This window comes from Mixophyes fleayi, chromosome 1, assembly GCF_038048845.1.
Source record: "Mixophyes fleayi isolate aMixFle1 chromosome 1, aMixFle1.hap1, whole genome shotgun sequence".
In the NCBI taxonomy this organism is placed as follows: domain Eukaryota; kingdom Metazoa; phylum Chordata; class Amphibia; order Anura; family Limnodynastidae; genus Mixophyes; species Mixophyes fleayi.
In genome coordinates this window covers 168948315-168974821 of record NC_134402.1, presented here as the reverse complement: position 1 = coordinate 168974821, position 26507 = coordinate 168948315, and the positions used below count along the sequence as shown (strand labels likewise).

The following is a 26507-nucleotide window of genomic DNA, read 5'->3' as shown; positions in this document are numbered from 1 at the left end:
CATATGGCTGACAGACAAACCTCACATTACTAAGATAATTGTGATTATAGAGATAGAAGCTGTGAGTTTGGGGCATTTCCCTCCACTATTTAGCTCAATTCTTGCCTGGTAGCAAAAAAAGTTATGACGAATGTTTTAAGTCTATTGGATTCCTTGTGGCTATTCAGCAAAGAGCAATGTCAGCCCTCTGATATTGTTACTGTGATGACACTTCTCCTAGAGCGCACAATGGAAAGTACACAAGAGAGCTATATACACAGATACAAAGAGATAAATCAGGTATAATCAGTATTTTCTTCATTGTCAGACAGGACCATGCAAGCCCCACCTGTACATCTAGTTAGGACCTTCTGAGCTGAAAATACTATTCATAGCACACATTTTACACATTAAATACACAGTAGTATACAATATGGTCTTATCTGGCTAATGGCTTTGTGATATCAAAGAGCAATAGACTAACTTCTTAAGCCTTTGTTTAAAAACATACTACAAATTTCCATGTAGGCTTGAGGCCACATTGGAGATCCAGCAGTAATATTAATGGAAGGTCCCAGCACTGATTGATTATTCTCTATAAGACTTACCACATACTACACTAACCACTGCTAAAAGCTACACCCCCTCATGGTATCCCAAAGGGACCCATGCCGTGAAAGAGAGGACTATATCCAAAATAAGTATAGATAATGGAATTTTTCTTTTAATTCTGATTACTTTGTAACATTCAATTCAAAACATGCTTCCTGATACTTTACCTATAAGTGACAAGATTATATGCAAGTATATCAAGGGGCTCTGGGTATGATAAAGTAAACTGCATTATAAAGCTGCTGCTATGTCAGCAATACTTTAAGTTGTTAATTTCAAGACACACACAAACAATTTGTTAAATTGTAACATCTACTCAATTATAATGTTTAATATCTTAAGGATGAAGGGAGTAATAAATGATAAATGCATATATTGGTACTGTATGAATGTTTGTTTGTGCTTATTAATAAATGATTCCACACCAAGAGTAGATACAGTAATATATATTCATTGCCTCTATGTGGCAATTTAGGACAGTAAGCAAAAACATTAATTCTAGAAATTCTGATTTTGAGGAAGACTTCATAAATTCACATTAATCTAGTCATTGACAAAAATGTCTAAAAATATCACACAATTACAAAAGCCCTTCTCTTTGAAGGTTAAACAAATGAATCATTATATTGTAGTATTTCAGCATACAAATAGCATACTGCATATCACAGGAAAACCCCATTCATTTTGCTGGATAAGATGTGTTAATGCTTTACCTTCTTTGTGATAATTGGTAGGGGAATAAAGCGAAATGCTATACCAAAGCATGTTTCATCAAGGTGTCAAAGGCATTTTGTTTTTTTCTATCTTCATGTCAACGCTCTGATTTATTCATCATGTTTTAGTAACCCTAAGTTGAACATCTTCAGGAATTAAATGCCTTTTTATGGAAAAGGACAGCACTTTACTGACCTGGGGGGTGGTTTTCAACTTAAAATTCTATCTTCAGATTTTACCCCTAACAGTGGCCAAGATATTCATATAAACGTAGGTTAGGTGACATATCTGGCCTATCAATAGATGTTCCTATGAGATGATTATTGTTGAGGGCCATTCTGAAGTGCAAGTTTGAATAACTTTACATCAGTGAGGGTTCCCCATCCAAGATGTATTATGCACTGTGGAACACATTAGTTATACAAAAAAACAGAATGTGGATGAAAATTTTACCTATTTAAAAATGTGAATCCATTTTGTTATTTGTCACTCTACTATCCCAAAAAACTTCCTGCAAACTATTTTTTTTAATGAAAAGTCATGAAAGTTCCCTTTTTTATTTAACATTTGCTCCAACTTTGAACCTTGACTTTGGGGAAAACTATAATAATCCTAATGATAAATAAGTTGTGTCTCGCATATGATATTGTTAGCACACATATATTAACTATTTCATCCATCCAGAATTTTTATGTCACATAATATTTCTCTTTACTTTAAAAAATTGTAATACTGTAAATACATTTCTTTAGTTATATGTTTTGATGAAATTTTTATACACCTTTTTATATCACCAACTAGGGCATTGTAACTATATTGTCTGATGTTTATGGAAATACATTGGTATCTTTATGCTAACTTATGGCACCATGAAAGCCTGCAGACCGAGTACACTGTAGATCTCAAACCGTCCTCTGTGGTGGCAGTTGTTCTGAATACAAGATGAAACGCGTAGACAGGTAGGAGGGAAGAAACCAGACTCCACTTTTTGAGACCACTGGTGATAGTGCTGTTTTACAATCAGAAAGGTCAACAGAAAACAACACACAATGGTGACAGATCATAGGGTAAAGCTACAAATCATTCCGCAGATGCAGTTTGTTTTTGAAAGACGAAGAGCTGCTAGAGACACTAACTCATTGCTGTGCAAGGTTCCAGTTTCATATGATGGCAGTGGGGTTCATTCATTAGCAAGCATGGTCCAAAATGTAGCATTAAATAGTGTATTAAAACACAAGATTATAATCTATGCAATGTGAAACCTTAGACTTACTTTAATATCCTCTAAAGACTTCAATACATCATATTATTGTAAGTCACATTGTATTAATGTCATCTTTGATTGAAAACTAAAACACTGTAATGCAAAATAACAAAATGCCTATTTAATAGCATAATTTACATTTTGTTGCCTTTATACATATACCCTGTATTTTTACAAAGCATAGTTGCCTCAGAAACTACATTATTTAATTAGTAGGGAAAAAAGATGGATGTTTTTGAATATTTTTTTTTTTTTTTTACTTCATTTGTGTAAAATATCTTGAAACTCGTCATGGGTGTTATAAGAACAAAACAACAAAAAACACAGTCATAAGTGACAGCACAAAATTGTACCTGGGAGTGTAGCAAACTGTACAGTATATACATTTTCATTATAGTATGCATTAACCTCACCAGAGAGCAAACTAATAGGAGAACGCAGAACACAAAAAAATAAATATATTGTATTTGCAGTTGATCAAGCAACTTGTTTATACATACGCTTTCATACCCTAATACTGTGTAACAGCATTTTCTTTAATTTACAAAAAAAAAGATAACTATCCAGAAAATCTAAACATATTGCTCTTCAATACACCTTTGTAGACAATTGAGACTTAGTAAACATCAGTAAACTGCAGCTTTTTTTTCCCTCTAGGCCATACATGGCTACAAAACTTTGTTTTAAATTATCCATTCAAGTAAGTCCTTGGAAGTATTTAGCGTGCTGCTACAATGAAAGCACTATCAAGATGCTATACACCATTCATGTACAAAGCATCATGGGAAGTCCTTTGTTATAGAAGAGCGAAAGAACTGGCTAACCACACATATACCTCTAAATCCAGCTCCAGGTCCATGCATGTTGCAATTACTCATGAAGAATGATGACACAAACATAATAAAAAATAAATGGAAGTTTTGAGTCAAATACTGAATTTTGAGTTATCTGTTGTATGTTCATTGTGTCATTTTCAGTTTTCTATAACGTAATACTTCCCTTTTTCATTTCAGTTTTCTCTGTGTCTATAAATCTCCGGGCAGGTTACAAAGTGCAGACTTGCTTGGTCGCGGAATGGCACAATTACAAGGGCACCATTCCGTTCAATAGTTGGGCTCTCATTTCTTGGATGCTATTCATTATCTTCTTCTGATGACCAGCCAGAGTCACTCCAAACCTCCTTAGATCTCTAAAGAGGAAACAGCACATAAAGGGCATTCACTACTTGTGAAATTAAAAATTATTCTACTGCTGGAAAGCAAATTCATAGAGCCAGTTGGTTGATGAATATGATTAAAATGAAGTCATGGCGCTTAAATTTCAGTGTTTTATTTGTCAATAATATAAAGGACATTAGAGAAAAACATTGAGGAATGTAGGGATAGGGCTCATTTACTAACGTATTTAGTTGTACAGTTTGCACAGAACCACAGCAACCAATCAGATATTAGCTTTTATTTGTCTCGTACAAGGTAGAATGCCATATCACATGATTCATCTGTTGTGATACAGATATCACATGATTCATCTGTTTGTCCAAACAAAGCTTCATTGCATGTATGTTGGCCACTCTGATTGCTCAGGAGAGATGGGCAGGAGCCTTAGCGGTAGATGGACCAGCGTTATCGCTCCTCTAATCCTCCAGGACCCATAGCCCCAGAACCCCCTGAGACAGCTACTCGCATTTATTATTTTTTCATATAAATATTGTGTTACTTACTCCAATGTCATTTGAGTCACTGCATCCATTGAAGAATATCCATTCTCCACAAATGTATCAGCATACCTTCCCATCTTGATGGCCTCAAGCCACTCATTTACTGATCTATATGCACCATGTCCAACTGGATTATGTTCAACCAGTAAATTTGATATCCTGCAATGTAATCCATGCAAAAGCATAAAATAAACATTTAACAGTATAGTAATCTAAATATGTACAAGCAACTTCATAAATAATCAGGACACCACACAAAATCTATTTCAAAATTCTTCCTTAAGTAATTAGATTACAATTTAATGAGATGCTTCTTTTGGGCTTTCCTCCCCTTTACTTACTATATTTGGCTTGAAAAGTGAATGGCATAAAGTAACTGGTTATTAAGTCTGTGCTCTACTGAAAGCTTGTTCCAGCAATCCACTTTAAATAAATGAAGTATAAGTCAGCAGATATTTGTATCTCCCTAGTAATTTACAGGTAGCAGCACAATTTTTCATAATTAATGTAATTAAATTTCTCGATGTGACCTTGAGTGTCAGCCAAAACCATCATTATTATCATATTACAGCTTTACTCTCATCAAGAGCTCCTATTTATATTGCTGTGCAATGCTGCTATATCTCACAGCTGAATTATGTGTTCATTTTTTTTTATGATTGCTATGTTATCTTCTAGCTTCTGCAAATGTGGCAGCTCTTTTAATAGAAAAAGTGCACTACAAGGGTTAGACTATAGGTCTGGGCTAATAGGCTGACCTTTGTACTAAAGCTAACAAAGCGCACATTAACTTATTGCTATTGTTTATTACAATCAACACAATCCAGGATTCACCACATTGAGATTATGGGAGTCTTAATTTTTTTGCAAACACAAAATAAAAAGCAAATAAGACCAATGAACTGTACTTTTGTTTCTAAACATTGTGATTATATTATGTACAGAATCAATGTTTAACTAAGAATATATTAAAATCATACTGATGGTATACGTCTAAAGACCACCCATTGTCTTTACATACTTTTGTTGAACAGATAAGGGTCGGTGTGTGGGTTTACACTGGATTAAACTTGATAACATGTAGATGACTGAGTCGATTCATAATTTAATCAGGAACAGTAGAAAGCGCGAGTGTTCTAATCAAGTCTAACAATGTTATAATGTGTAAAGCGATCGCTCAATTCTAATTGTTTTTCACAAATCTGATTGTTTTTCCAAAAAATGCTTCTGTAATTTAATATGTATCGTATGGTACATAAGACAAAGTAACTCTAAAATGTGAAAAATTGTTGAGTCTTTTGCCATTTTAATCTCTAATTTCTCCATGTGTTTGCATACTAGTTGGTAAAAGGGCTCCTGACTAAATTGACTGTAGTCTGTGTGCGCATGTCTGTGTACCTGTAAGGAATTTACATTCTAAGTTCTAGTGGGACAGGGATTGATGTGAATAAATATTCTGTAATTGTACAGTACTGCATGATATGTTGGCACTAAATAAAGGGTAACAATAATAATTCATATTATAGTAATCTCTGAAGCTATTATCTGATAGTATAAGACGTAAAGTACAATTTACTTCAGTATTACTGGCAAAAAATTGCAAGAACTCTCATCAGCCAATAGTAGACTTTTGCTAAAATGAATTCTAATTATGTAATTCCGTCTATTGCAATATTTATTGACTATATGACTATACTGCACATATGAGATTTTCTACCATGAGCACCATGTTTACTTGAATTGTTTAGTAAGTAACAACATTTTCTAAAATAAGGTACAATTCTACAGGTCTGTAGAACATGCATTATTATTAATCAATGAATCTGTAAAAATCCCTTTATATGAAATTAGCATAATTGAAGCCATCAATGTAATGCATAAAATATATGTTTTACCTGTTAGATGAATTAACAAGTGTCTTCAAGCTGCTCGGGTTACGGATCAGCTTGTCCAACATACTGACAATCTCTTCAAACTTGGGCCTGCTGTTCCGGTCTTTCTGCCAGCATTCCAACATGAGCTGATAAAGAGCAGCCGGGCAATCCATGGGACTTGGCAACCGATAACCTTCCTCAACAGCTTTAATTACCTAACAAAGACAAATAGATTTTTTTTTGTAGTTAGTCACATTTTAAATAACAGGAGTAATTTCAGCCAAACTGAGAATTACTATTGTTTGTTTAGAGATACTGTAAATTGGTCTGGTTACATTGTTAAATATTCAAATATTTATTCAACAGCCGTCTCCTTTAGTTAATGTGTGCATATATATTTATTATAAATCCTTATTCATCGTGTGAAAATATATAGAGTGATAAAAACAAAAATCGGACAAATCCAACACATGTTAGCCCTGGTGCACTAACACTGCATAAACAGCAAGCATAATAATTCAAATAACAGAGTAAAAAAGGAAGTCACAAGTTTTCTTAATAATATATTAGGTTCAGAAGCGATGTTTCGAAGATCAACTTACTCCCTTTTCACGCTTATATCTAGCTGTTTTTTTATTTACCTTGACTGACACTTTCAGAACCAGTCAAGTGACACCACTCTCCAAATATCAATTTGATTCTATTTGTCTTTGTTGTATATATACCAATCAACCACAGCATTAAAACCACCTGCCTAATATTGTGTAGATCCCCCTCGTGCTGCTAAAACAGCTCTGACCCATTTTATTCTTTTGGAGTCCACAAGACCTCTGAATGTGTCCTGTGATAGCAGCATGAATGCCAGGACCCAAGGTTTCCCAGCAGAATATTGCCCAGGAATCATAATACCTCTACTAGTTTGCCTTCTTCCCATAGTACATCCAGGTGCCATCTCTTCCCCAGGTAAGCAACGCACATGCACCTTGCCTTTCACATGATGTAAACAGAAATCGTGATATACCTTCTTCCATTGCTCCATGCTCCAGTTGTGATGCTCACGTGCCCATTCTAGGCACTTTCGGCGGTGGACAGGGGTCAGCATGGGCACTCTGACCAGTCTGAGGCTACGCAGACCCATACACAGAAAGCTGAGATGCAGTGTGTATTCTGCCACCTTTCTATCATAGCCATCATTAACTTTTTCAGCAATTTGTGCTACAGAAGCTCTTCTGTGGGATTGAACCAGACGGCTAGCGTTCGTTCTCCACATGCATCAATGAGCCTAGAGCGCTTATAACCCGGGTTTACTGATTGTCCTTCCATGGACCACTGTTGGTAGGGGAACACACCACAAGACCTTGGATGACTGACTGTTCACTTGCTGCCTAGTATATCCCTTGACAGCTGCCATTGTAATGAGACAATCAATGTTATGCACTTCACTTATCAGTGGTTTTAATGTTGTGACTGATCAGTATAAATCTTACTTAAGCTAATGTATGTATAAAATCCTGTAAATATTATCTATATAAACAGTTCATTCTGGTGTTTTTTGTGAGTTCTGGTGTTTCTGAGTTATGCTTGTTTAAGACAACTTGTGTACTATAAAGAAAAATGCACCTCCCACCCCCCCCCCCCCCCCCCACTGTAAAGCTTCACGGTGACTTCTAATATCCTTATAATTTAGTAATTACAGCAAATTGGTTCAGAAACACTTACATTTTTATCTAAACTTTTCTGGTTTGGACTTTTGAATTTATCTGCAGTCCAATGGTGAGTTTATTTGTGATAGAAAACTCAATGATCAAACAATCAAAGAACGAATTCCAAACTAATTTCCTCCAGGTGCTCCGGTTTCCTCCCACAATAGAAAAATATATTGGAAGGTTAGCGGACTTCTGTGTCAAAAATGGACTGGGCAGTCTAGCCAATCCATTCATTTATTCCAATCTTTCCAGACAGCAATTTGTAGTTATTAAATTACAGATTGTGAAATGGATTAGCATTGCTTTATTATTATTATTATTATTATTATTATTAGTATCATTAATAACCCTTATTTATGTAGCTTCAACATATCATGCATCTCTTAACAAAAACTATTTAATTTTCTTTACCACACAAACATACACACACAAACTACCATAAACCTATCAGTATGTTTTTGGACTCTGGGAGATAACAGGAGTACCCAAGGGAATCCCATGCACATACAGCATAGCATAGCAAAGCAACAGAGGTCAAAGTGCTCACAATTTAGTCCAAACACATGGTACCAGAAAACATGGTCTACAACATGGTCTACAACCTCATGTCAATGACATCTGGGGGTAAATGTATCAAGCTGAGAGTTTTCCGGCGGGTTTGAAAATTCAATCAGATTCTAGCTATCATCTATTTAGTACATTCTACAAAATGACAGCTAGAATCTGATTGGTTGCTATAGGCAACATCTCCACTTTTCAAACTCGCCGGAAAACTCTCAGCTTGATACATTTACCCCCTGGTGGCTAATCAGTGGTTCTGTTAAAGCTTTTATCCACCGTGGGTCAAACACCCATCTTCATATAAGCAAAACCTAGTTAGCAATTTATTTTGACATCCCACTGGAACTCCACTATTACCTCATAGCAGATGCATCATAGCAGAGGAGGACATAGCATTCATGGCTAGAGGGGTGCCTCCCATTCTATATGCTCAACTTGCTAGCATATTTTCACGAAAATACAACTTGTGACTGAATAGGCCATTTCACAAAGGTTTGGCTATACAACCTGGTAAAAAACCTTTATTAATAGGTTGTTTTTAATCTACAGTATATGCTACAAGATATTGAAATACTACATTGTGCAACTGCATAAACAAATAGCATAGGTTCTGGTGCAACATATACCTGCTTATTTATAAAAAGCGGGGATAACGATGACTTTCTATTGTCGCGATAAACAAAAATATGTTATCACCACATTTATCAATAAAAATATCACCAGGGCAGCTGAGCAATATTCAGCTGCCCAACCGATACTTGCCAGGAGCAATAAAACTTAACTTACTACTTTGCCCGGCCAGTCTAGGAGGGTATGTGTAAATGTAGTGGAACTGCAAGCCCTGGCCTGGCTTAAAAATATATAAAAATAGTTGTAAAAAAATATTTGAACACTATTAATGATTGAAAAAATGCTTTATTCAAATAATAAACTATTTTTTCATTAATTATTTCAGTTATTGTCATTTTTAAATGGCGATAACTGAACAAGGATTGCAATGATACTTGGTCCTTGTTAAATAGTACCATAAGGACAGTGACTCCTTAAGCCCTATCACTAGCTGAAATGGCCATTTTTGTCAGCCATAGGGCTTTTCACCTTTGATAAATAGACCCAACTGTATTGTTTTCTAAAGTCTGTATTCAGTCTAAGCAATGTGTCCAGGCGATCACTGAGGAGTTAAGTAAGAATGATATTACTTCTACAGCATACTGAACACAGTAATGCTTGTAGGAATCAATACAGCAGATAAATCTTATATTGTACAGTTGCCAAACATCATGAATAGCTATATTACTACATTCCATGGAGAATGAGGGCAAAAAATAAAGCATTATCACTGTGGTTTCTGTGAATTCTGCTGTGCATAAACATTTTTCTCAATTGATTCAGAAATGCACTTGCAATCAGTTTTAGCATCTGATTAGGTGATCAGTTTCCTTTTCTAGGTAAGATAATTATACATAGGAACATGTTTTGGCATTTTTAATTACAGTTTGATTTTTTCATTCTGAGATCACATGACATGTAATAAAGAGTCCTGATTTATGTTCCGTGTTATTGTCTGTAATAAAAAAGGATTATGAGATGTTCTGCACCAGCTATTAACTCAGCCATGTCCATGATCACGTCATATTTTCTGACTATAACAAATATAAGCAGAGTTTTTTTGTTTTTTTTACATATGTTCCAGAAATCTAGTGCCCAGGCAATCAAATAAATGACTACACCAACGACTTATATATGCGTTACTCAAAACACATGCACATACAAATCTACAACTGTTTTATGGACCGTTGTATGTTCTCATTACCTGCAGATTTCATTGCTACTAAATACTGTGGGCTTTATTTCGAGAGGAACACAAAGATAAGCCAATTACTCATGAGAGGAGATGCGTATACACACTGGAGTTTTCACGTTTCTTAAAATCTAGCATACAGATGTGTTGAGAGTAAAGAAGTTTCAATCATCATCCCCAAACTCTATTACGTTCTGGGGACAGTCTCCATTAACAAATGTCATTTTAAGCAGGGGTAGTGTCTGATTAACTAGGTGAAAAGCCAGAATTCCACCGAGGGAGAGTCTGGGTGCATACATTACCAGGCAATTATTTTTTTCTCATAAGAATGCCAAGTATACTTGATGTTAGTGCCAGAATAAGAGAAAAAATAGCTGGCACACAGTAGCGAGATTACATAAATGGAGAAAGATCACTTCATGAACGTAACATCTGGAGCTTGCCCTACAGAGAAGTACACTCTATACACATAGAATAACTGAATGAACAGTTCTCTAGCTACAATGACCTTAAATGGTAAAATGTCAAGAGCATTATTACATGCATATGTTTATTTATTCATTTTATTATTGTTTGATTAAAAATTTGTATAATATGGGCAGTAGGTGATAGGTAAACTTTAAAATACACAATGATTGGGCAGCATCTATGGCAATTCTCTCTGTCCTGGGAAAATCAGATGCATACTTATAGATCATGAGACCTGTATACTGATTAGTCGCACATATCTCCAATACAGTTACCACTTAGTGGTTCATTTATGAAGGGTTAGTGCAGTGCATATATTTCCGTAATTTTGTGTTTTTCACCTGGACACATACATTACCTATTTGCACATCTACAATGTACATACATTTGCTAAATTTTTCTGGTGGTGTGTAATGGGATTGCATGTGTTAGCCACTCTGGGCCTGAATCATGTTCGGACACAGCTTGCAAGCAAGTTGCGTTTTAAAATAAAGAGCACAGAACTTAAGCGTAGTTCTGACCGATATACAAATCAAAGCTGATCTCAAGATTAGTTTCAATATGAATCTGGGTGTAAGTACATTTTGTCTAAATGGTACTTACAGAACAGACTGCAGTATATGCACTAGCATATGTTCAATATGAGGTCACGTCAGAATACATATAAAAAATATTCTATTGTAAAACACATGAACAACAATTAATAGTACAATCATTAATATAAATATTTAGACCTATGACTTTTTACCACATACATCTCCTTACGCCTGAAGAGGCATGACGGAGAGGGAAGGGGTGTTATAACATAGGCATTGTACAGTAAAGTCATGTTTGATCTACTGCGTTCAGATTCAGACTGGGATGTAGACACATATGTATGGCTCAAAAAAGGTTTTATTTACGGGTGGTCAGGGGCAGGTGTAATTAGCGGACGATGATGTTGATGATGATGATGATGAAAACATCCTTTCTAGTGAACCACTTGTACTTGCAAAGGATTCACAGATGCTTATTGAGACTTTAATAGTCGCTCGACCATAGATTAAGATTTGATACCATGTTTAAAGGAAGATTAAAAAAACAATTTTTTCTGCATGTATGTTGTATTTTGGGACGTTGCTCCTGCTGTATTAGTTCATTTAAGTTTAAATGATGCTCAATAGCAATTAAGTACATAAAATAAAAAATAAAAGATTTTTGCACATTTTCACAAGTTAGACGTAAGTGTCTGAGTGGTGTGTGTCTGTTGCCTAATCTGACGTCAAGAATCTTCAACTCTGAATACGGCATACATACACATTCACTTATGTGCAACGTTTCCAAACACAAGTTACGCTTACACACAGTGTTACTTACTAGAACACAGTGCTGTTTGGATCTGGACTTCTCAGTGATTTCCAACAATGGGAGAGGAAGCTGTTGATCCCCACCCCCACTGGAGGGAGTGGGGATCTGCTACTTAGCGTAGTGAAGATGTTAACTAAAATATTATTTCTGGGAGACTGTGGTATATGGTCATGTTACATTAACCTAAGAAGTGTTATAGTAAAACATTTTCTTGTATATTACATTTAGAAGTACATGCAAATCAAATTAAACCCAATAAGTTAAAAAGTAAAAATGACTTGCTTTAAGGAAGTACTTACATCTTGGTTTGTCATCTCCCAGTAGGGTCTCTCACCATATGACATAACTTCCCACATTACAATTCCATAGCTCCAGACATCACTTGCAGATGTGAACTTACGGAAAGCAATAGCTTCAGGGGCAGTCCATCGGATTGGTATTTTTCCTCCCTGTAAACATTATATCATGTGGTTAAGTGCTAATGTGAATGCCCTTTTCTGTTCTGTAAGTGATAAATGAGATGAAGCAAATAAAAAAGAAACAAGTCTCACAACCGTGAACACACACATCACTGATGCTCAGACAGTGTAATACAGAAAATAAAATGTTCGCTTCCAACAACTGGTAATGATTTTGTCTCTGGAGAAAAATAAAAGTCATGAGTCACATGATGTATTTGAAAATAATGAATTGAACTCCATTTACAGATAATTCAAGAGTAGTGCTGCAATCTTCCTTCCTGAACAGTTATTACAGTCCTGCATGAAAGTAATAAACAGTACAAGAGTACAAAAAGGAGGAAGGTATGGTCCTGAATGTCAAGTGCAATACATGTGCTACATACGGAAATCCAATCTGACCCGTGGAATCCCTGTACTGGTCACAAATATACAATGTGTTCAACATATAGCTCAAATTTAAACTTAATAATAAAATACACAGTGCCTGGTGTACAGATGTAGCACAGCATTTCCTTTGTTATGTGGAAGGCAATAAAACTATAGAGTGAGATTGCAAGAACTGTGACCACATATGGGAATTGCTAGAACACTACAGCTCATATTATTATCATAGGATTTAGCGTCTCTACTGGATTAAAATGCAGAAGTCTTGTGAAACTCAGAACTCAATTGCTCTGCGCAGCAATGTGCAGTACAGAGAAAATCCCAGTTATTAAAACAAAAAAAAGTTTTGGTTACTTATTTTGCTTTACATTTACACTGCTTTTTTCATTTATCACATTAAGCTTTACATCTGCCATCAGTAACTGGTGTATTTGGAGGCTACCCTACATCACACTTACCAACTTTAGAAAGTTGGTTTCCGGGAGCTTGCCGGGGGAGGTGGGCGTAATGGGGAGCGGGGGTCCAAAATGCGCATCATTTTGGACCCACCCCGTGACGTAATGACGCAAACGCATCATTTGACAGCAGGGGGGTTGGGCCAAACGCCTCGACTCACCGGGAATCGCGGCATTTGGGACCTAATTCTGCCCACTTCACTAGGAAGTGGGCACTTCCTAGTGAAGTGAGCAGATCCGGGAGATTGCCACACTCTCCCGGGAGTCCGTGAAACTCCCGCAAAATGCGGGGGTCTCCCGAGCATTCCAGGAGAGTTGGCAAGTATGCCCTACATCTTGTAGTGTAGTTTAGGGAGAAACTGGTGTTCTAGGTGCACAGAACTTGGGTTTGTAATGAGAAAAGGGACCAGAGGATAATCTTCTCTAAAGTAGATGCTGGTGCAGAGAAAATGTGTCATGTTGTACCATATTGTCTCTGCCCGCTCACATATCATAAGCGAGTATGGCGTACCTGAGTGGACTTGAAACATTGTACTCACCCTGTGATTAACTGCACTGCATGGGAATATACCTAACTCCTACTGCGTTCTGATCCCCACCATCACTGAGGTCATCTGGGTTTCATACTTGAAAGATTGCAGTAAGTGGGAGGAAAACTCCTCACTAAATGAAGTGGGAGGTTCAGGCCCATACAAGGATATGATGCAATTCAGTATGCACAGTATAAAACTAGCCCTATGGAGACTGCCTTGGCGTGAGGGCGCTAGCTTACACATATTTGTAAGAAATGTGCAAACAAAAAGACTATTTTGTGTGTATAAAGTTACAGTTAAAAGTTTCTAGTGATAGGCAGATTCAATAAAATGTAAGTAAAGTGGTTGCATACTGTGAAATACTTGCTTTTTATAAATAATGAAAAATACCACTATTAAAAATACAAAAAAATAGGTAAAAAGGGTCTAATAAGCCAATTGAAAATAAGATATTTTCTTTGCAAAAGCGTAGGGACTCTTTAAAGCTGATGAGCCCCTCACTGGTCCTTCACCATGTTAGAGCTATCAAGTCATCATCTGTGTTTCAAGTGTTTACTATACTGAATAAATTTACTCGGTTTTAGTCAATAAATATCTTGGCAGTCAATGCGATATCAAAACAGCAACTTTCATGGTAGGGAGCATTGGACAAACTGTATCATATAATGGCCTGATTGGAAAGTAACCACAGGCATTAATTTCACCACAAAATCATTATTCAAAATATGTTTCAGGCTTCACACACACAGAAAATAAGAGGCAAAAACAGAAAAACGTATAGGACAAATTGGAGCTTACAAAACATCCACTTAATCTACAACAAACAAACACAGCAGAGAGCGCAAAGGCCTGTGTGGCTACAACAACATACCATATACTGTGGGATACTTAATAAAATACCTATAGTACTGCACTGCACACTGTACAAAAACTCTAATAAATAACATGTAAGCCAGGAGATGTTGAGAGACAATTGTAGTTTTCATTATGGTAAAAAAAGATATGTATTTTACATATATATGGACAGTCTATATACCTTATTGTCATCAACTTACCCTTGTTGTGTATGCGGCTTCAGGATCGTCTTCAAGAACCCTGGACAGACCAAAGTCAGAAACCTTGCACACCAAATTGCTGTTTATCAGTATGTTTCTTGCTGCTAGATCTCTGTGTACATAGCCCATGTCCGAGAGGTACTTCATTCCAGATGCAATGCCCCTTAGCATACCCACTAGCTGAATCACAGTGAACTGGCCATCATTTTTCTGAGGGAGGAAGTTAATAAAACACAGTATTACTATTTATTTTCTATAGCTGCCCATGCAGTGTGAGCTACTGATTTTTATATTCACGATATAGGTTATATATAGATATATATATATATATATATATATATATATATATATATATATTGGCTCCAAAAACTGTAATGAATACAAAATGTATATTTTATTAATGTCATTTGAAATATCAGTGTCAACATGCATTCTGGAGTTGGAGGAAATACTGTAGTGGTGTGTATACATAGCACCACTCCTCAGCTATGACTGTTGTCAGGATACAGCCACAGATCTACAGACCTGTTCCAGTCAATCACTGCCCCCGCGTCTGCAGTATGCGTTCCGCCCCCCTCTTTCACAGGATAGGAGACAGAACAGTCTGCCAAATGAAAGAAGGCAAGTGAGGGCTTATTGCAATAAGTATTAATTTATTGGTGAGGGTGGGTAGTAATCATTTAATAGAGGGTGGGAAATAATAATTTATTGGTGGGGCAAACTAATTAATGGGGAGGAATATTTAATTAATAGTGGGCAATAGTAATTAATTTAAGGTGTTGTGTGTTTATTAATTTAAAGTGGGACTAAGTTTAGGGAGGAGGATTGATATTTATTAATTGTGAATATCAATTATTTAATATTGGGGCAATTTGGGGGAAATAAGTTTAATTATTAAATGGGACTACTAATTATTTAATATTGGGGCTGTTTGGGAGGAAATAGGAGTATTTATTAAATGTGAATACTATTTATTTAATGTCAGGGCATGGTGGGGGGAATTACGTCTATCTATTATTTCTAAATGGTATTTATTTAATGATGGGGTTAATCAGGGGGAAATAGGTCTATTTATTAAATGTGAATGCTATTAGTTTAATGTTGGTGCTAGTAGGATGGAAATAGGTCTATTTATTAAATGTGAACACTATTAATTTAATGTTGGGATGGTTTCAGATAGGGAGGCCTAATTATTAAATGTAGGTGCTATTGATTTAACATCTGCATTGGTTGGGGGACGGACGCCTAAATGGGCTCGCTCACTGTTAGACTTTCCATATTTTTTGTATCTCTCTTTTTACCAAACAGGGCTCCAACATTCTAGGATCTAGACAAGCAGCAGCTGAGCTTAAAAGACCAGCAGCCGCAGGTAATGAAAACTAAAAGAACAGGTAGGAGAACTCTGCACCGTCTGTTAACTGTCCTTATTCTGGTGGGGCAATCCTGATTTTGTGTGAGTAGCCTGTTCAGTCAGGACTTTGTCTCGACTGCAACGATAGTTGGGATGTATGTCCGGCTTCACATTGTACTGCTCGTTAAGGGAAAGCAACATGCACTACAGTTAGATGCAAGCAGCTCATCTTTAATAAGCAGTACAGTGTGAATCAGGACATCCATCCCAACTATCCTTGCAATTGGAACTGACTAAGCGGGACAGTCACATAAAACTGGGACTTCCCCACTAGAATCAGGACAGTTGGCTATCATTGCCCATGTATTTGAAGGGAATGGGAAGAGAGATGGAGAGCAGCCTAGCTCTTTCTCAAATGGTTGCCATGCCCCTTTCATACACTGGCAGCTTGGAACGGAACCCCCTTCCCCTCTATAAATCCTGCATTTGCCCCTGGTATGCATGGTAGCATGTGGTAGGAATACTATAATTGTGAAAGGCTAGGATAGGCCCAGCTCTTTTGAGAAGCCAGCAATACCCTTGAATAAAATTATATATTTGGCAGAAATACTGTGTTGTCACATGTGAATACTTCAAAGCTGCAGTATTCCAGTTTAAAAAGAACAGCGTTCACAAGAGCTTAAATTACAGGTTGAGATGAACAGGTGCATTCTTCACATATGACATTTCAACCTGTAATCACAGGACTGATTACACAATGCTTTTTCTAGCTGTAACAGCACAGCATTACAAATGTGTCCAGTTTTAGAATAGCTGGATCTTGACTAAATGGTTCCTCTATTATAGTGATAACAGATTGACTAGACTGATTGGTTCATGCAAATAAAACAATGAATTATAATAATAATAATAATAGACAGCATTTGCCTCCTACAAATTTTGTAACAAGCTCCAGAGCTAGCCATCTGGGCTCATTGTCGCTACAACAGGGAAACCAGCAGCATGAGGTATAATCATTATAATGATAACCAATTCCCAGGCTGGTCAGTGTTATCCCATAACAGCTGGAGAGCCATAGGTTGTCAGATACAATGCAGCATTGTAAGGTTGCCTGTAGCTCTCCCGCTATTTGTGGATGTACAGGTCTAAGCATGCTGGGAGAGTCATATGTGGACTAACTGTCATATACAATCCTTCTTAGGCAACCTATGGCTTACAGAGGATGCCTATTTTACCTTCCTGTACCAGTTTCCTGTTTGTGGGTCATGATGTCACTACAACTATCTTCCCCATTCATTGAATAGGGCTAGAATTCCATGAGTGTGGGTCAGAAATATCATGAGACAAAAAATATTTATTGAAAATCGTTCATTAAACAATGTTAAGATGACGTTAAATGACGTTGTACTAGAATTTTATTGAGATTTGATTGGCATTTTTTTCAAAATACATTCAAATATAAAGACAATTCATAATTTCCCAGAAGTTCGGTATATTTTTAACTAAAACATTTTCCTTTATGAGACTCATTGGGATTTTCAGCAAAGGTTAAACTGGGACAATGTCTAGTGAAATAAAACTCACACAAGCAATGCTTGGCAGCCATGTACTGGAAGAGAGCCCCAGATAATGTGTGAGAGCAGGAGAGAGCTACATTGCAATCAAATGTTAAAAAACTGCCTTGGAAATGAAGTAAGCTGACATTGTATCTAAACAAATGCTAATAAAAGAAAGTTCTTTCTGTAAAATGTTCTAAAATTGTGCTGGTGATTTGAAGATTTAATCATAGTACTTTTTTTCCTCAATGTACTATGTTTATGTGACTGCCAAGCCCCCTATTACACAAATTATTTATATCCATAAATACTTCACTGTACCAGTCACATGAAGCCATCCGATTCTTACTGGTCTGTAACAGCATCTTCAATTTCAGTGGCAAATGGTTTAGAGACTCTTGCTCAATAATAAACCTATTTGCTACATTGCACATATTGCTGTAAGAAGGAACTGTGACTGACACATGTACAGCTCTATTATCTTTCACACAATATCACACAAAATGTATCATCATAAATTGGGAACGTAACGCCTCTATGTAAAGAGCTACCTTTAGGAAAGTGTCCAGAGAGCCATTTTCCATGTATTCGGTTACAATCATTACTGGTTTACCTGTAATAAAGAAATAAATCGTATTTATTATGGAATGTGTGGAAACGTTTCTGAAAAATATATCATGTTGCATTAAAAAATAATCTGGTGTATGGAGGTGACCATTGTGCACACCAGGGCCTGATTCATTAAGGATCTTAACTTAAGAAACTTCTTATTTCAATCTCCTGGACAAAACCATGTTACAATGCAAGGGGTGCAAATTAGTATTCTGTTTTGCACATAAGTTAAATATTGACTGTTTTTTCATGTAGCACACAAATATCAACTTTGAATTTCAGTGTACAAATAAGCTATCAAGTATTTGTGTGCTACATGAAAAAACAGTCAGTATTTACCGTATTTTTCGCTCTATAAGACGCACCTGACCATAAGACGCACCTAGTTTTTAGGGGAGGAAAACAGGAAAAAAGATATTCAAAGTGCAACATCATATGTATGGGTTTTTAATGAATTGTGCCCCCTGCAGCCAGCATTAATCGTACCTCAGACAAGCTTATTAAAGTGTGGCACAGCGTTGATGCTCATTGGAGAGAGCTCTCTGATAATATTATAATAAGGGGTACTGTGACTCACCCAACTCCCAACGAGACAGCGAGCCTGCTGTTTTTCTGGCAGACTCCACAAAGCGCAGGGTTGCAGACAAGCACTCGGGGAGAGCTGAGAGGACCCGCTGAAGCCTCAGCGCCACCCGCTGGAGCCGCCCGGGACTTATCCAATTGGATTGTAGGAGCCGGAAGTGAAGGAGTGTCTGCTGTTACCGCGACTTCCGGTTTTGCCGTTTCGCGGGATCTCTCCTTAGTCTGGGGATCCGTCCAGGCAAGTGGTAAGTGGCAAGCGGAAGCGGGGGGTTCTCCACGGGGGGCACAGGTCCGCCGCCTACCCAGCACGTCTTCCCGCAGCCCAGTCCTCCCAGTCCCAGACCACTGGCCGTTAGTGAGGTGGGATATGCGCTAAGCCCCAGAGCCCTCCCTGTGTTGCCAGGTGCCGCGATCTTAGGGACAGCTGTGTGACCCCACTCTATCACGCCTGTCTGGCGTTGGCTGCAACCGCAGAAGCTCCAGGGGAGATCGATATATTCTCTCTGTAGAGGGAGAGCCTCTCCTGCACGCGCTCGTCCAGCATGGGTCCCAGCGGCATAAATAAGGTCCCCTTTTTTGCAGTATTCGCTCCATAAGACGCACACACTTTTCCCCCCACTTTTTAGGGGGGAAAAAGGTGCGTCTTATGGTGCGAAAAATACGGTAACTTATGTGCAAAACAGAATACTAATTTGCACCCCTTCCATTGTAACATGGTTTTGTCCAGGAGACTGAAATAAGAAGTTTCTTAAGTTAAGATCCTTAATGAATCAGGCCCTAGATGCTTATGTTGTGATATTCGGAAACTTCAAAGGAAACATTTCCCAGCAAAACGTAATGGCAAAATGGTTGTCATTGGTCATAAAGTGAAAAAAGAGAATGATATTTACAGAGTTACCTTAAAACATATTATACTTTTATGGTAATATATTATACTTTCATGGTAATAGTTTGTAAAATGCTTTGAAACTTTTTTGATCACTACTTGTTTAAACTTTACTTTTTTTTAATTTTTGTTTGATCCCTCTGATAGTTCACATCATTTCACCCTATTGTTTCAAACCAGAATTTATAAATAAAAGGTTCCAATCCTCCACATAAATACACCTGTTGTGATGTTATAAATTTGGATGATTTACTCAAAAAGGCCTGAGGCATATTCCACTTTTATACAAACTAACAGAGTAACACTGGAAGACATATCATTTATGTCCAGTAATATAAATAGATATTTTCAATGCCCTGTGGAGCAAATTTTTAGAAGAATCCATACAAGACAACGATAAGAGAGCTCCCAGGTCACATGGTTAACAACGGTAAGTAAATTCACTGACAGATCAAATTTTTACTTCTGCTGCTTAAAAGAAATATGTCTGTAAGTTAAATTATGACTTCTTACTACTGAAGTAGCATGGTACACCATGCATGGAACTGTGGTTTACAGACGGTGAAGCTTTAAGAACTTACCACACCTCACACCTAATATGTCAGTAAAATGAATAGTTTTTAAACAGTGGTTGGTAAAACATTTTGACAAACGTTAGCAACCCTGTCAATTCGTTTTTTAAACAGTTTACATAGATGGATTGATGTTTGCCAGAAAAACGTATGGGAAAATAAAATTCAACTTAAATGTCCCATATTGTACATGCAAGGTGTGGAAAATGTTGTTTCCTTGCTTGTATATATATTGTAGACTAGCCAAAGTGACCAGGTGAATGCCCAGACACATTGCACAGATCCCATTTCTAGGCTCATTCAGCAGACCCTCATTGGAAGGCTCATTGCATAGATCATAAAGGATTGCTGATTCGTAGGCTGATTACACTGATTACACAGTTGCATGCTGATTGCACAAATCTACTCTCGTTGGCAAATTCAATACTAAGCCCTTGTAAGTAGACTGACTGCACAGAGCCTTATGGGTGGAAACTCTTTTGCATTGTTGTGGCACCAATATATCACAGACAACTGTCAACTTGTCCAGAAACAGCTGTGATTGAATAAGAGCAAAAGCTTTAACCAACATTATGGGAATATGATTGGGGAATTTCCAGGGTAACCCAGGGGAGAATCTCTAAAGTAAGAGGCTGTGCATCTGTTACGCAGTCACAGCCACTTACTGTCCTGCATTTCTCCTGCACTTCTGATCACCATACACTCTTAGCACTATACCCACAAACAGCTAGTACAAGAAACTCACAGCATCTGTTGTATAAGCACATAGGTAGGAAGAATGGTGGTAATACATAGCTGCACCATTGCTGGAATCTGACTCTTTGTTGCAGGATGCACCAGAAAAGAGCAAGGATTCAGGACCAACTTGCGGTGCAGTGTATTACCAGTGTTACATGAATATAAATACTGATTTTTTTGTAACTCAAACGTTCCTCCTACTGCTCACAGATGGGAGCAAGTGGTGGGGAAGCCTGGTGCTACAGTGTTTTTGTTGTAGGGAAGCCTGGTGCTACAATGCTATTGTTGTAGGGAAGCCTGGTGCAGCAGTGTCTCTGGCTTGAGGAAGCCTGGTGCTACAGTGCCACTGTCATTGGGAAGCCTGATGCTACAGTGCCTCTGTTGTGGGAGTGCAGCAGTGTCTCTGTCGTGGAGAAGCCTGGTGCTACAGTGCCTTTGTTGTGGGAGTGCAGCTGTGTCTCTGTCGTGGAGAAGCCTGGTGCTACAGTGCCTTTGTTGTGGGAGTGCAGCTGTGTCTCTGTCGTGGAGAAGCCTGGTGCTACAGTGCCACTGTCATTGGGAAGCCTGATGTTACAGTGCCACTGTCATTGGGAAGCCTGATGTTACAATGCCTCTGTGGTGAGGAATTCTGGTGCTTCAGTGCTTCTGTCGTGAGGAACCCTGGTGCTACAGTGTCTCTGTGGTGAGGAACTCTGGTGCTACAGTGCTTCTGTGGTGAGGAACCCTGGTGCTACAGTGCTTCTGTGGTGAGGAATCCTGGTGCTACAGTGGTTCTGTGCTATCTGCACAAGGGAGGTTCTCACTTGGTTAGAAGTGGAATTGGGGTAGCAGAGGCAGAGATAAAGGAATGGAGAAGAAGAAAATCTGTGGTAGCCATCTATATTCTAAAGCAAAGCGACAGGGCCAGCAAGCTCCTCAGGGTGTGTGTGTGTATGTGTGTGTGTGTGTGTATGTGTTTGTGTGTGCGTGTGTGTATGTGTTATTTGTGCAGCTTGTTCGGAGGTGTGTTTAGAGGTGACGTTTGGTTTAATTGGAGTGTGAGTTCGAGGGCCAAGTCCACAGATACGCTTTGTCTACATAACATAGGATTCTTCTCTCTATGCTACTTTGTCTTTGTATATAGATGCCAGTAATCCCATGTCTCACATTAAACACAGACCTGATTTGGACACCTGACTAAGCCAAATTGAAAAGAAAATTGAATCATTGTAAGATTTAAGCCACTTGTTCTCATCAGTTTGACCACTACTTTTTCTTTTCCTTCCATGATATATTGCCTGCATTTTACAGATATACATTTGATCCCTCATCTGTGTGCTGCAGTATGAAAGTAATTGTTGAGCACATTAGCTCTGGATCAGGAAGCATGAAATTAAAGACACAAATAACATGGCGAATTAGAAGTCACATTAGAAGCCAAGTGGCTGCTTTAACAAGATCACAAAGAAAATAACACAGTAAAAATTGAATATTATTTCAATCTACATCATGCAAACAATTAGAAAAAAATATATCTAAACATATTTTGTCATCAAAATTAAAATCATGTTTTACATGTTCCTTTATATTGCAAGGATTTATTGAAAGCATAAAATAAGGTACTAATGATAATGTTTTTCTGTATTAAAATAAGCATAATGGCCCTGATTCATTAAGGAATGTAAATCCCGATACTTGCCGTATTTTGTGCTAAATTGCACTGTGCATGCCCAGAAACTAACTATATGCCAGTGAACACAAGAACATCCAATTCATCTTCAAACGCAAAGTACACTTAAAACAGCCTACGATTTCATGGGTGGAATGGGAAAGGTAACGGGCATAAGCACACACGCAATTTGTAGTAAGGGTGTGCCAAGATCTTTGGGCATCTCTAATGTACGTGTTTTCCACTCGTATCACTTGCACCAGCCAAAGGTCAAGCGTAAGTGCCGCTTGATAGTTATGACGGTCATGTATGCATGCTAGAACATGTGTTTGCAATCAAAAGCAACTGTAAAAAATGCATTTTATGCACATTAGACACTAATAACATCCAATAAGTGTATTTCATGAAAAGCAATGAATATATAAATATCTATAATATAAATGTCTAGTGGTGTGTGTAAGTCTGTCTGTCTGTCTGTGTGTGTGTGTGGAAAAAATAAAACCAAGCTGCAGCGCCACCTGCTGGGCGGAGTTATACACTGACCTACTAAATTCTTAGTGTGTGTGTAAAAAAAAATTCAGAAAGGGCTGAAATTTGGTATACTAAGATGTTTTTAATTTGTTAATTTAATTTGTTAATTGTTAAAAGTGTTTATAAAGATTTAAAAAAAATATATATATATATTTCTTGAAGGAGAAGTGACAGTTGGGAGTGGTTGGTGGTTGCCGGGGGTGACAGTGGGGAGTGGTTGGTGGTTGAGACTTGGGCTATGGCCCAAATGCATGACAAGAACCTTTTTAACACCTTAAGTAGCTTGATTTGACTAGAATGCATGAGTATCATGCACAGGTTAACATATATATATATATATATATATATATATATATATATATATATATATATATAAATTTAAGGAATCAGGCCCACTATCGTCTGTGTTACTTTATTTAAAAAATTAACTTGCTATAATTAACATATGATTGTATTATTTTTGTCTTTCTGTCAAATTATTGCACACATCATACACTGCAGCTGTTGTTTTCACATATAGTTTATTTTAAAGTCAGATTAAGATTGTATTCATTTAATGTATTGTTTTGCATTATATATCAGACTAAATATCTATCACACTGTACTTAAAGCTACACTACCACTTATAGCTTATTAGCTCCACACTATCCCCGAAGCCCTGAGGGTTGCTCTAAGCAGCAGTTTCCTAGGGCTCCATGGCTAGTGTCTCAGCCCATGCTGAAAACCGAAGCTGTGTGTCACTGCGGAGGGGACGTGTGATGGGGAGGACCAATGTAAAACCACTATCATGGACATTGCGGCTTCTCTTACACTCCAGCGCTGCAGCTTTTTTTAAAGTGGTGAAGCTTTAAATTTAGAGGCTAATTTTTAGTATTTGAGATGTTTCTATTTATTGACTTTCTTATGAGCAGTACTTACTTTTTGTGACAACACCCTCCAAGTGGATGATGTTTGGATGGTCAAATTGTCCCATTATACTTGCTTCACCCAAGAAGTCTCTCCTCTGCTTATCAGTATATCCAACTTTAAGAGTCTTGATAGCAACAGGAAACTCTCTTTTTCCAGGAAGTTTAATTCGACCACTGCAAACTTCCCCAAATTCACCTATACAGGTAAAATGATGACCACAAGTGAGTTTTTGCTTACTGAGATGTGAAGTTTTATAACATTTCAACTTTTTTGACTTTCAAAGGTAACATTAATTATTATTATTTAGTATTATTGTTCAGATTCTGTAGTGCGTGACATAATAGTAAAAATATGACATACATGAAGACAGTAGACATATCAATCAAGTAGTCTTGTAACAAACATAATGCCTTATATGCTGTAACAAAATGCTTTATATATCCTGAATGTTGCATTATTATTATTATTATTAATATTATTAATATTAATATTTTATTTATTTAAAAGGCGCCACAGATTCTGTAGCGCCGGATACAGAAGCAAGTAACAAATAGATGAGGTAATACTTGTAGCTCTTATTCCAATTTTAGTTTAATCCTAATTATGACTCAAAATGAAGATGACCAGAATACTCATCCACAGAAAAGAGCAAAGTAAAAAAGTAAGCACATTTTGAACAGAATTATTAAAATAATTAAATACTAAAGATGTTGCTGACCCCAGTGTTTTGGTTTTGGTTTGGATCTGGATTAACTTCATGTTTTGGTTTTGACTTTGGCAAAACCACCCTCACATGTATAGGTTTTGTTTTTTGTTTTTTTCCCTTTTTTTTTCTAAAATCAAATAATTTGGCTTTTTTTTATTCCTACATTATTATTAACCTCAATAACATTAATTTCCAACCATATCCAGTCAATTTTTGTCAAGTGACAAGAACACTGCTAACCCTTCTGTTTCTGTATGAGCAATGGCACTGAGCAATGGCTGTGTGACAAGAACACTGCTACCCCTGTTTCTGTGTGAGCAATGGTGCTGGATCTCCTGGGGAGGGAGATACTTATGTAATACAAAACCCATGAGATCCGACAACGCAACAATGACGTTTTACCTCGATACAGATCCGAGGACACGCAAAAGTACCGAGCTGACTTGTGAGCCTACTCGGATCCCCTAAGTTCGGGTGGGTTCGGTTTTCAGGAAACCGAGCCCAAGCATCTCTATTAAATACATATATTTTCAACACATATGCTCTTTTGCCTACATGGTCAGGCTTAATGCACATAAGCCAAGATCCTTCACAAGCCATGCACTATGCATAAAATCTAATGAACATAAAGTTACTTTCTAAAGACTACTACTTTATGTGTTTCTGGAGGAAATTAATTTTCGGCCTTGGACAAAACAATTATTGGTGGCATAGAAACCTCTTGGCTAAGGCGTTAGTAAAAACAGATGTAGAACAGTTCAGTGCTCCCAGTTCCCCACTAAAGTTTAAAAACACAGAACTCTCATTGCTGCGACTTTTAACTTGACTGGAAATAAAAACAGAAAATTTGTTCAATAATATCCATGAAATTATATGAGTACACATGAAATTTTGCACAATTCATTATATTCATTTTAAATTGTAGCACACATAGAGCACTGTAAATGTTACAGTAAAATAAAATGTCCTACTGCTGTGACAGATAGACTCACTATCACTTTCATGAGAATTTACATGGGCAGATTTCAACACACATGTAATATGGTGTAGAAGAGGTACATATAAGAAAATTAGCTCACCTTGCATTACACTAGCTTGTTAAGGCATCTTATACATTGGTGGTAATTTAAGCATTTAGCAAGCATTCTTAAAACCTTTTCAACATAATTTGATGCTTACAGTCCCAAAAATTTGGGGATAAATTTGGAAAGATTTCAGGTAAAGTGTAAATTGCTTGTAATTCTGCAATTTTTGCTTATCCTATGACCATAAAAGTAAAAGATGGTTAATCCAATACTCTTGCAAATGAGAAAACTAGACATGTGCCATTAAGGCACATATTTGCCAATATTGAGCGTATCGTATTCAAAATCTGTTTGCGCATGCCAGCAATCTGCTCATACGCCAGAAAGCAGAGCCGTATCTGCTCCATCTTTGTACGCAAAGGATAATTACTACAGCCTATGATTTCGTGAAGGGAATGGG

At 37.2% G+C, this 26507-nt stretch overlaps 1 protein-coding gene across 3 annotated transcripts in view; it reads right to left on the bottom strand.

The window, feature by feature from the left end:
- Positions 1-2556: 2556 nt before the first annotated feature.
- The window catches only part of EPHA5 (EPH receptor A5), a 279079-nt gene continuing 255128 nt past the window's right edge, over positions 2557-26507 (bottom strand). For all 3 annotated transcript variants that reach the window (XM_075203676.1, XM_075203659.1, XM_075203669.1), the window contains exons 11-17: positions 24326-24511; positions 18390-18451; positions 14932-15141; positions 12343-12492; positions 6182-6375; positions 4290-4445; positions 2557-3758 (exon numbers count right to left, since the gene is read on the bottom strand). In XM_075203676.1, the coding sequence (XP_075059777.1) occupies positions 3653-3758; positions 4290-4445; positions 6182-6375; positions 12343-12492; positions 14932-15141; positions 18390-18451; positions 24326-24511 (1064 nt within the window). In that variant the 3' untranslated portion in view covers positions 2557-3652. The remainder of the gene's footprint in view (positions 3759-4289; positions 4446-6181; positions 6376-12342; positions 12493-14931; positions 15142-18389; positions 18452-24325; positions 24512-26507) is intronic.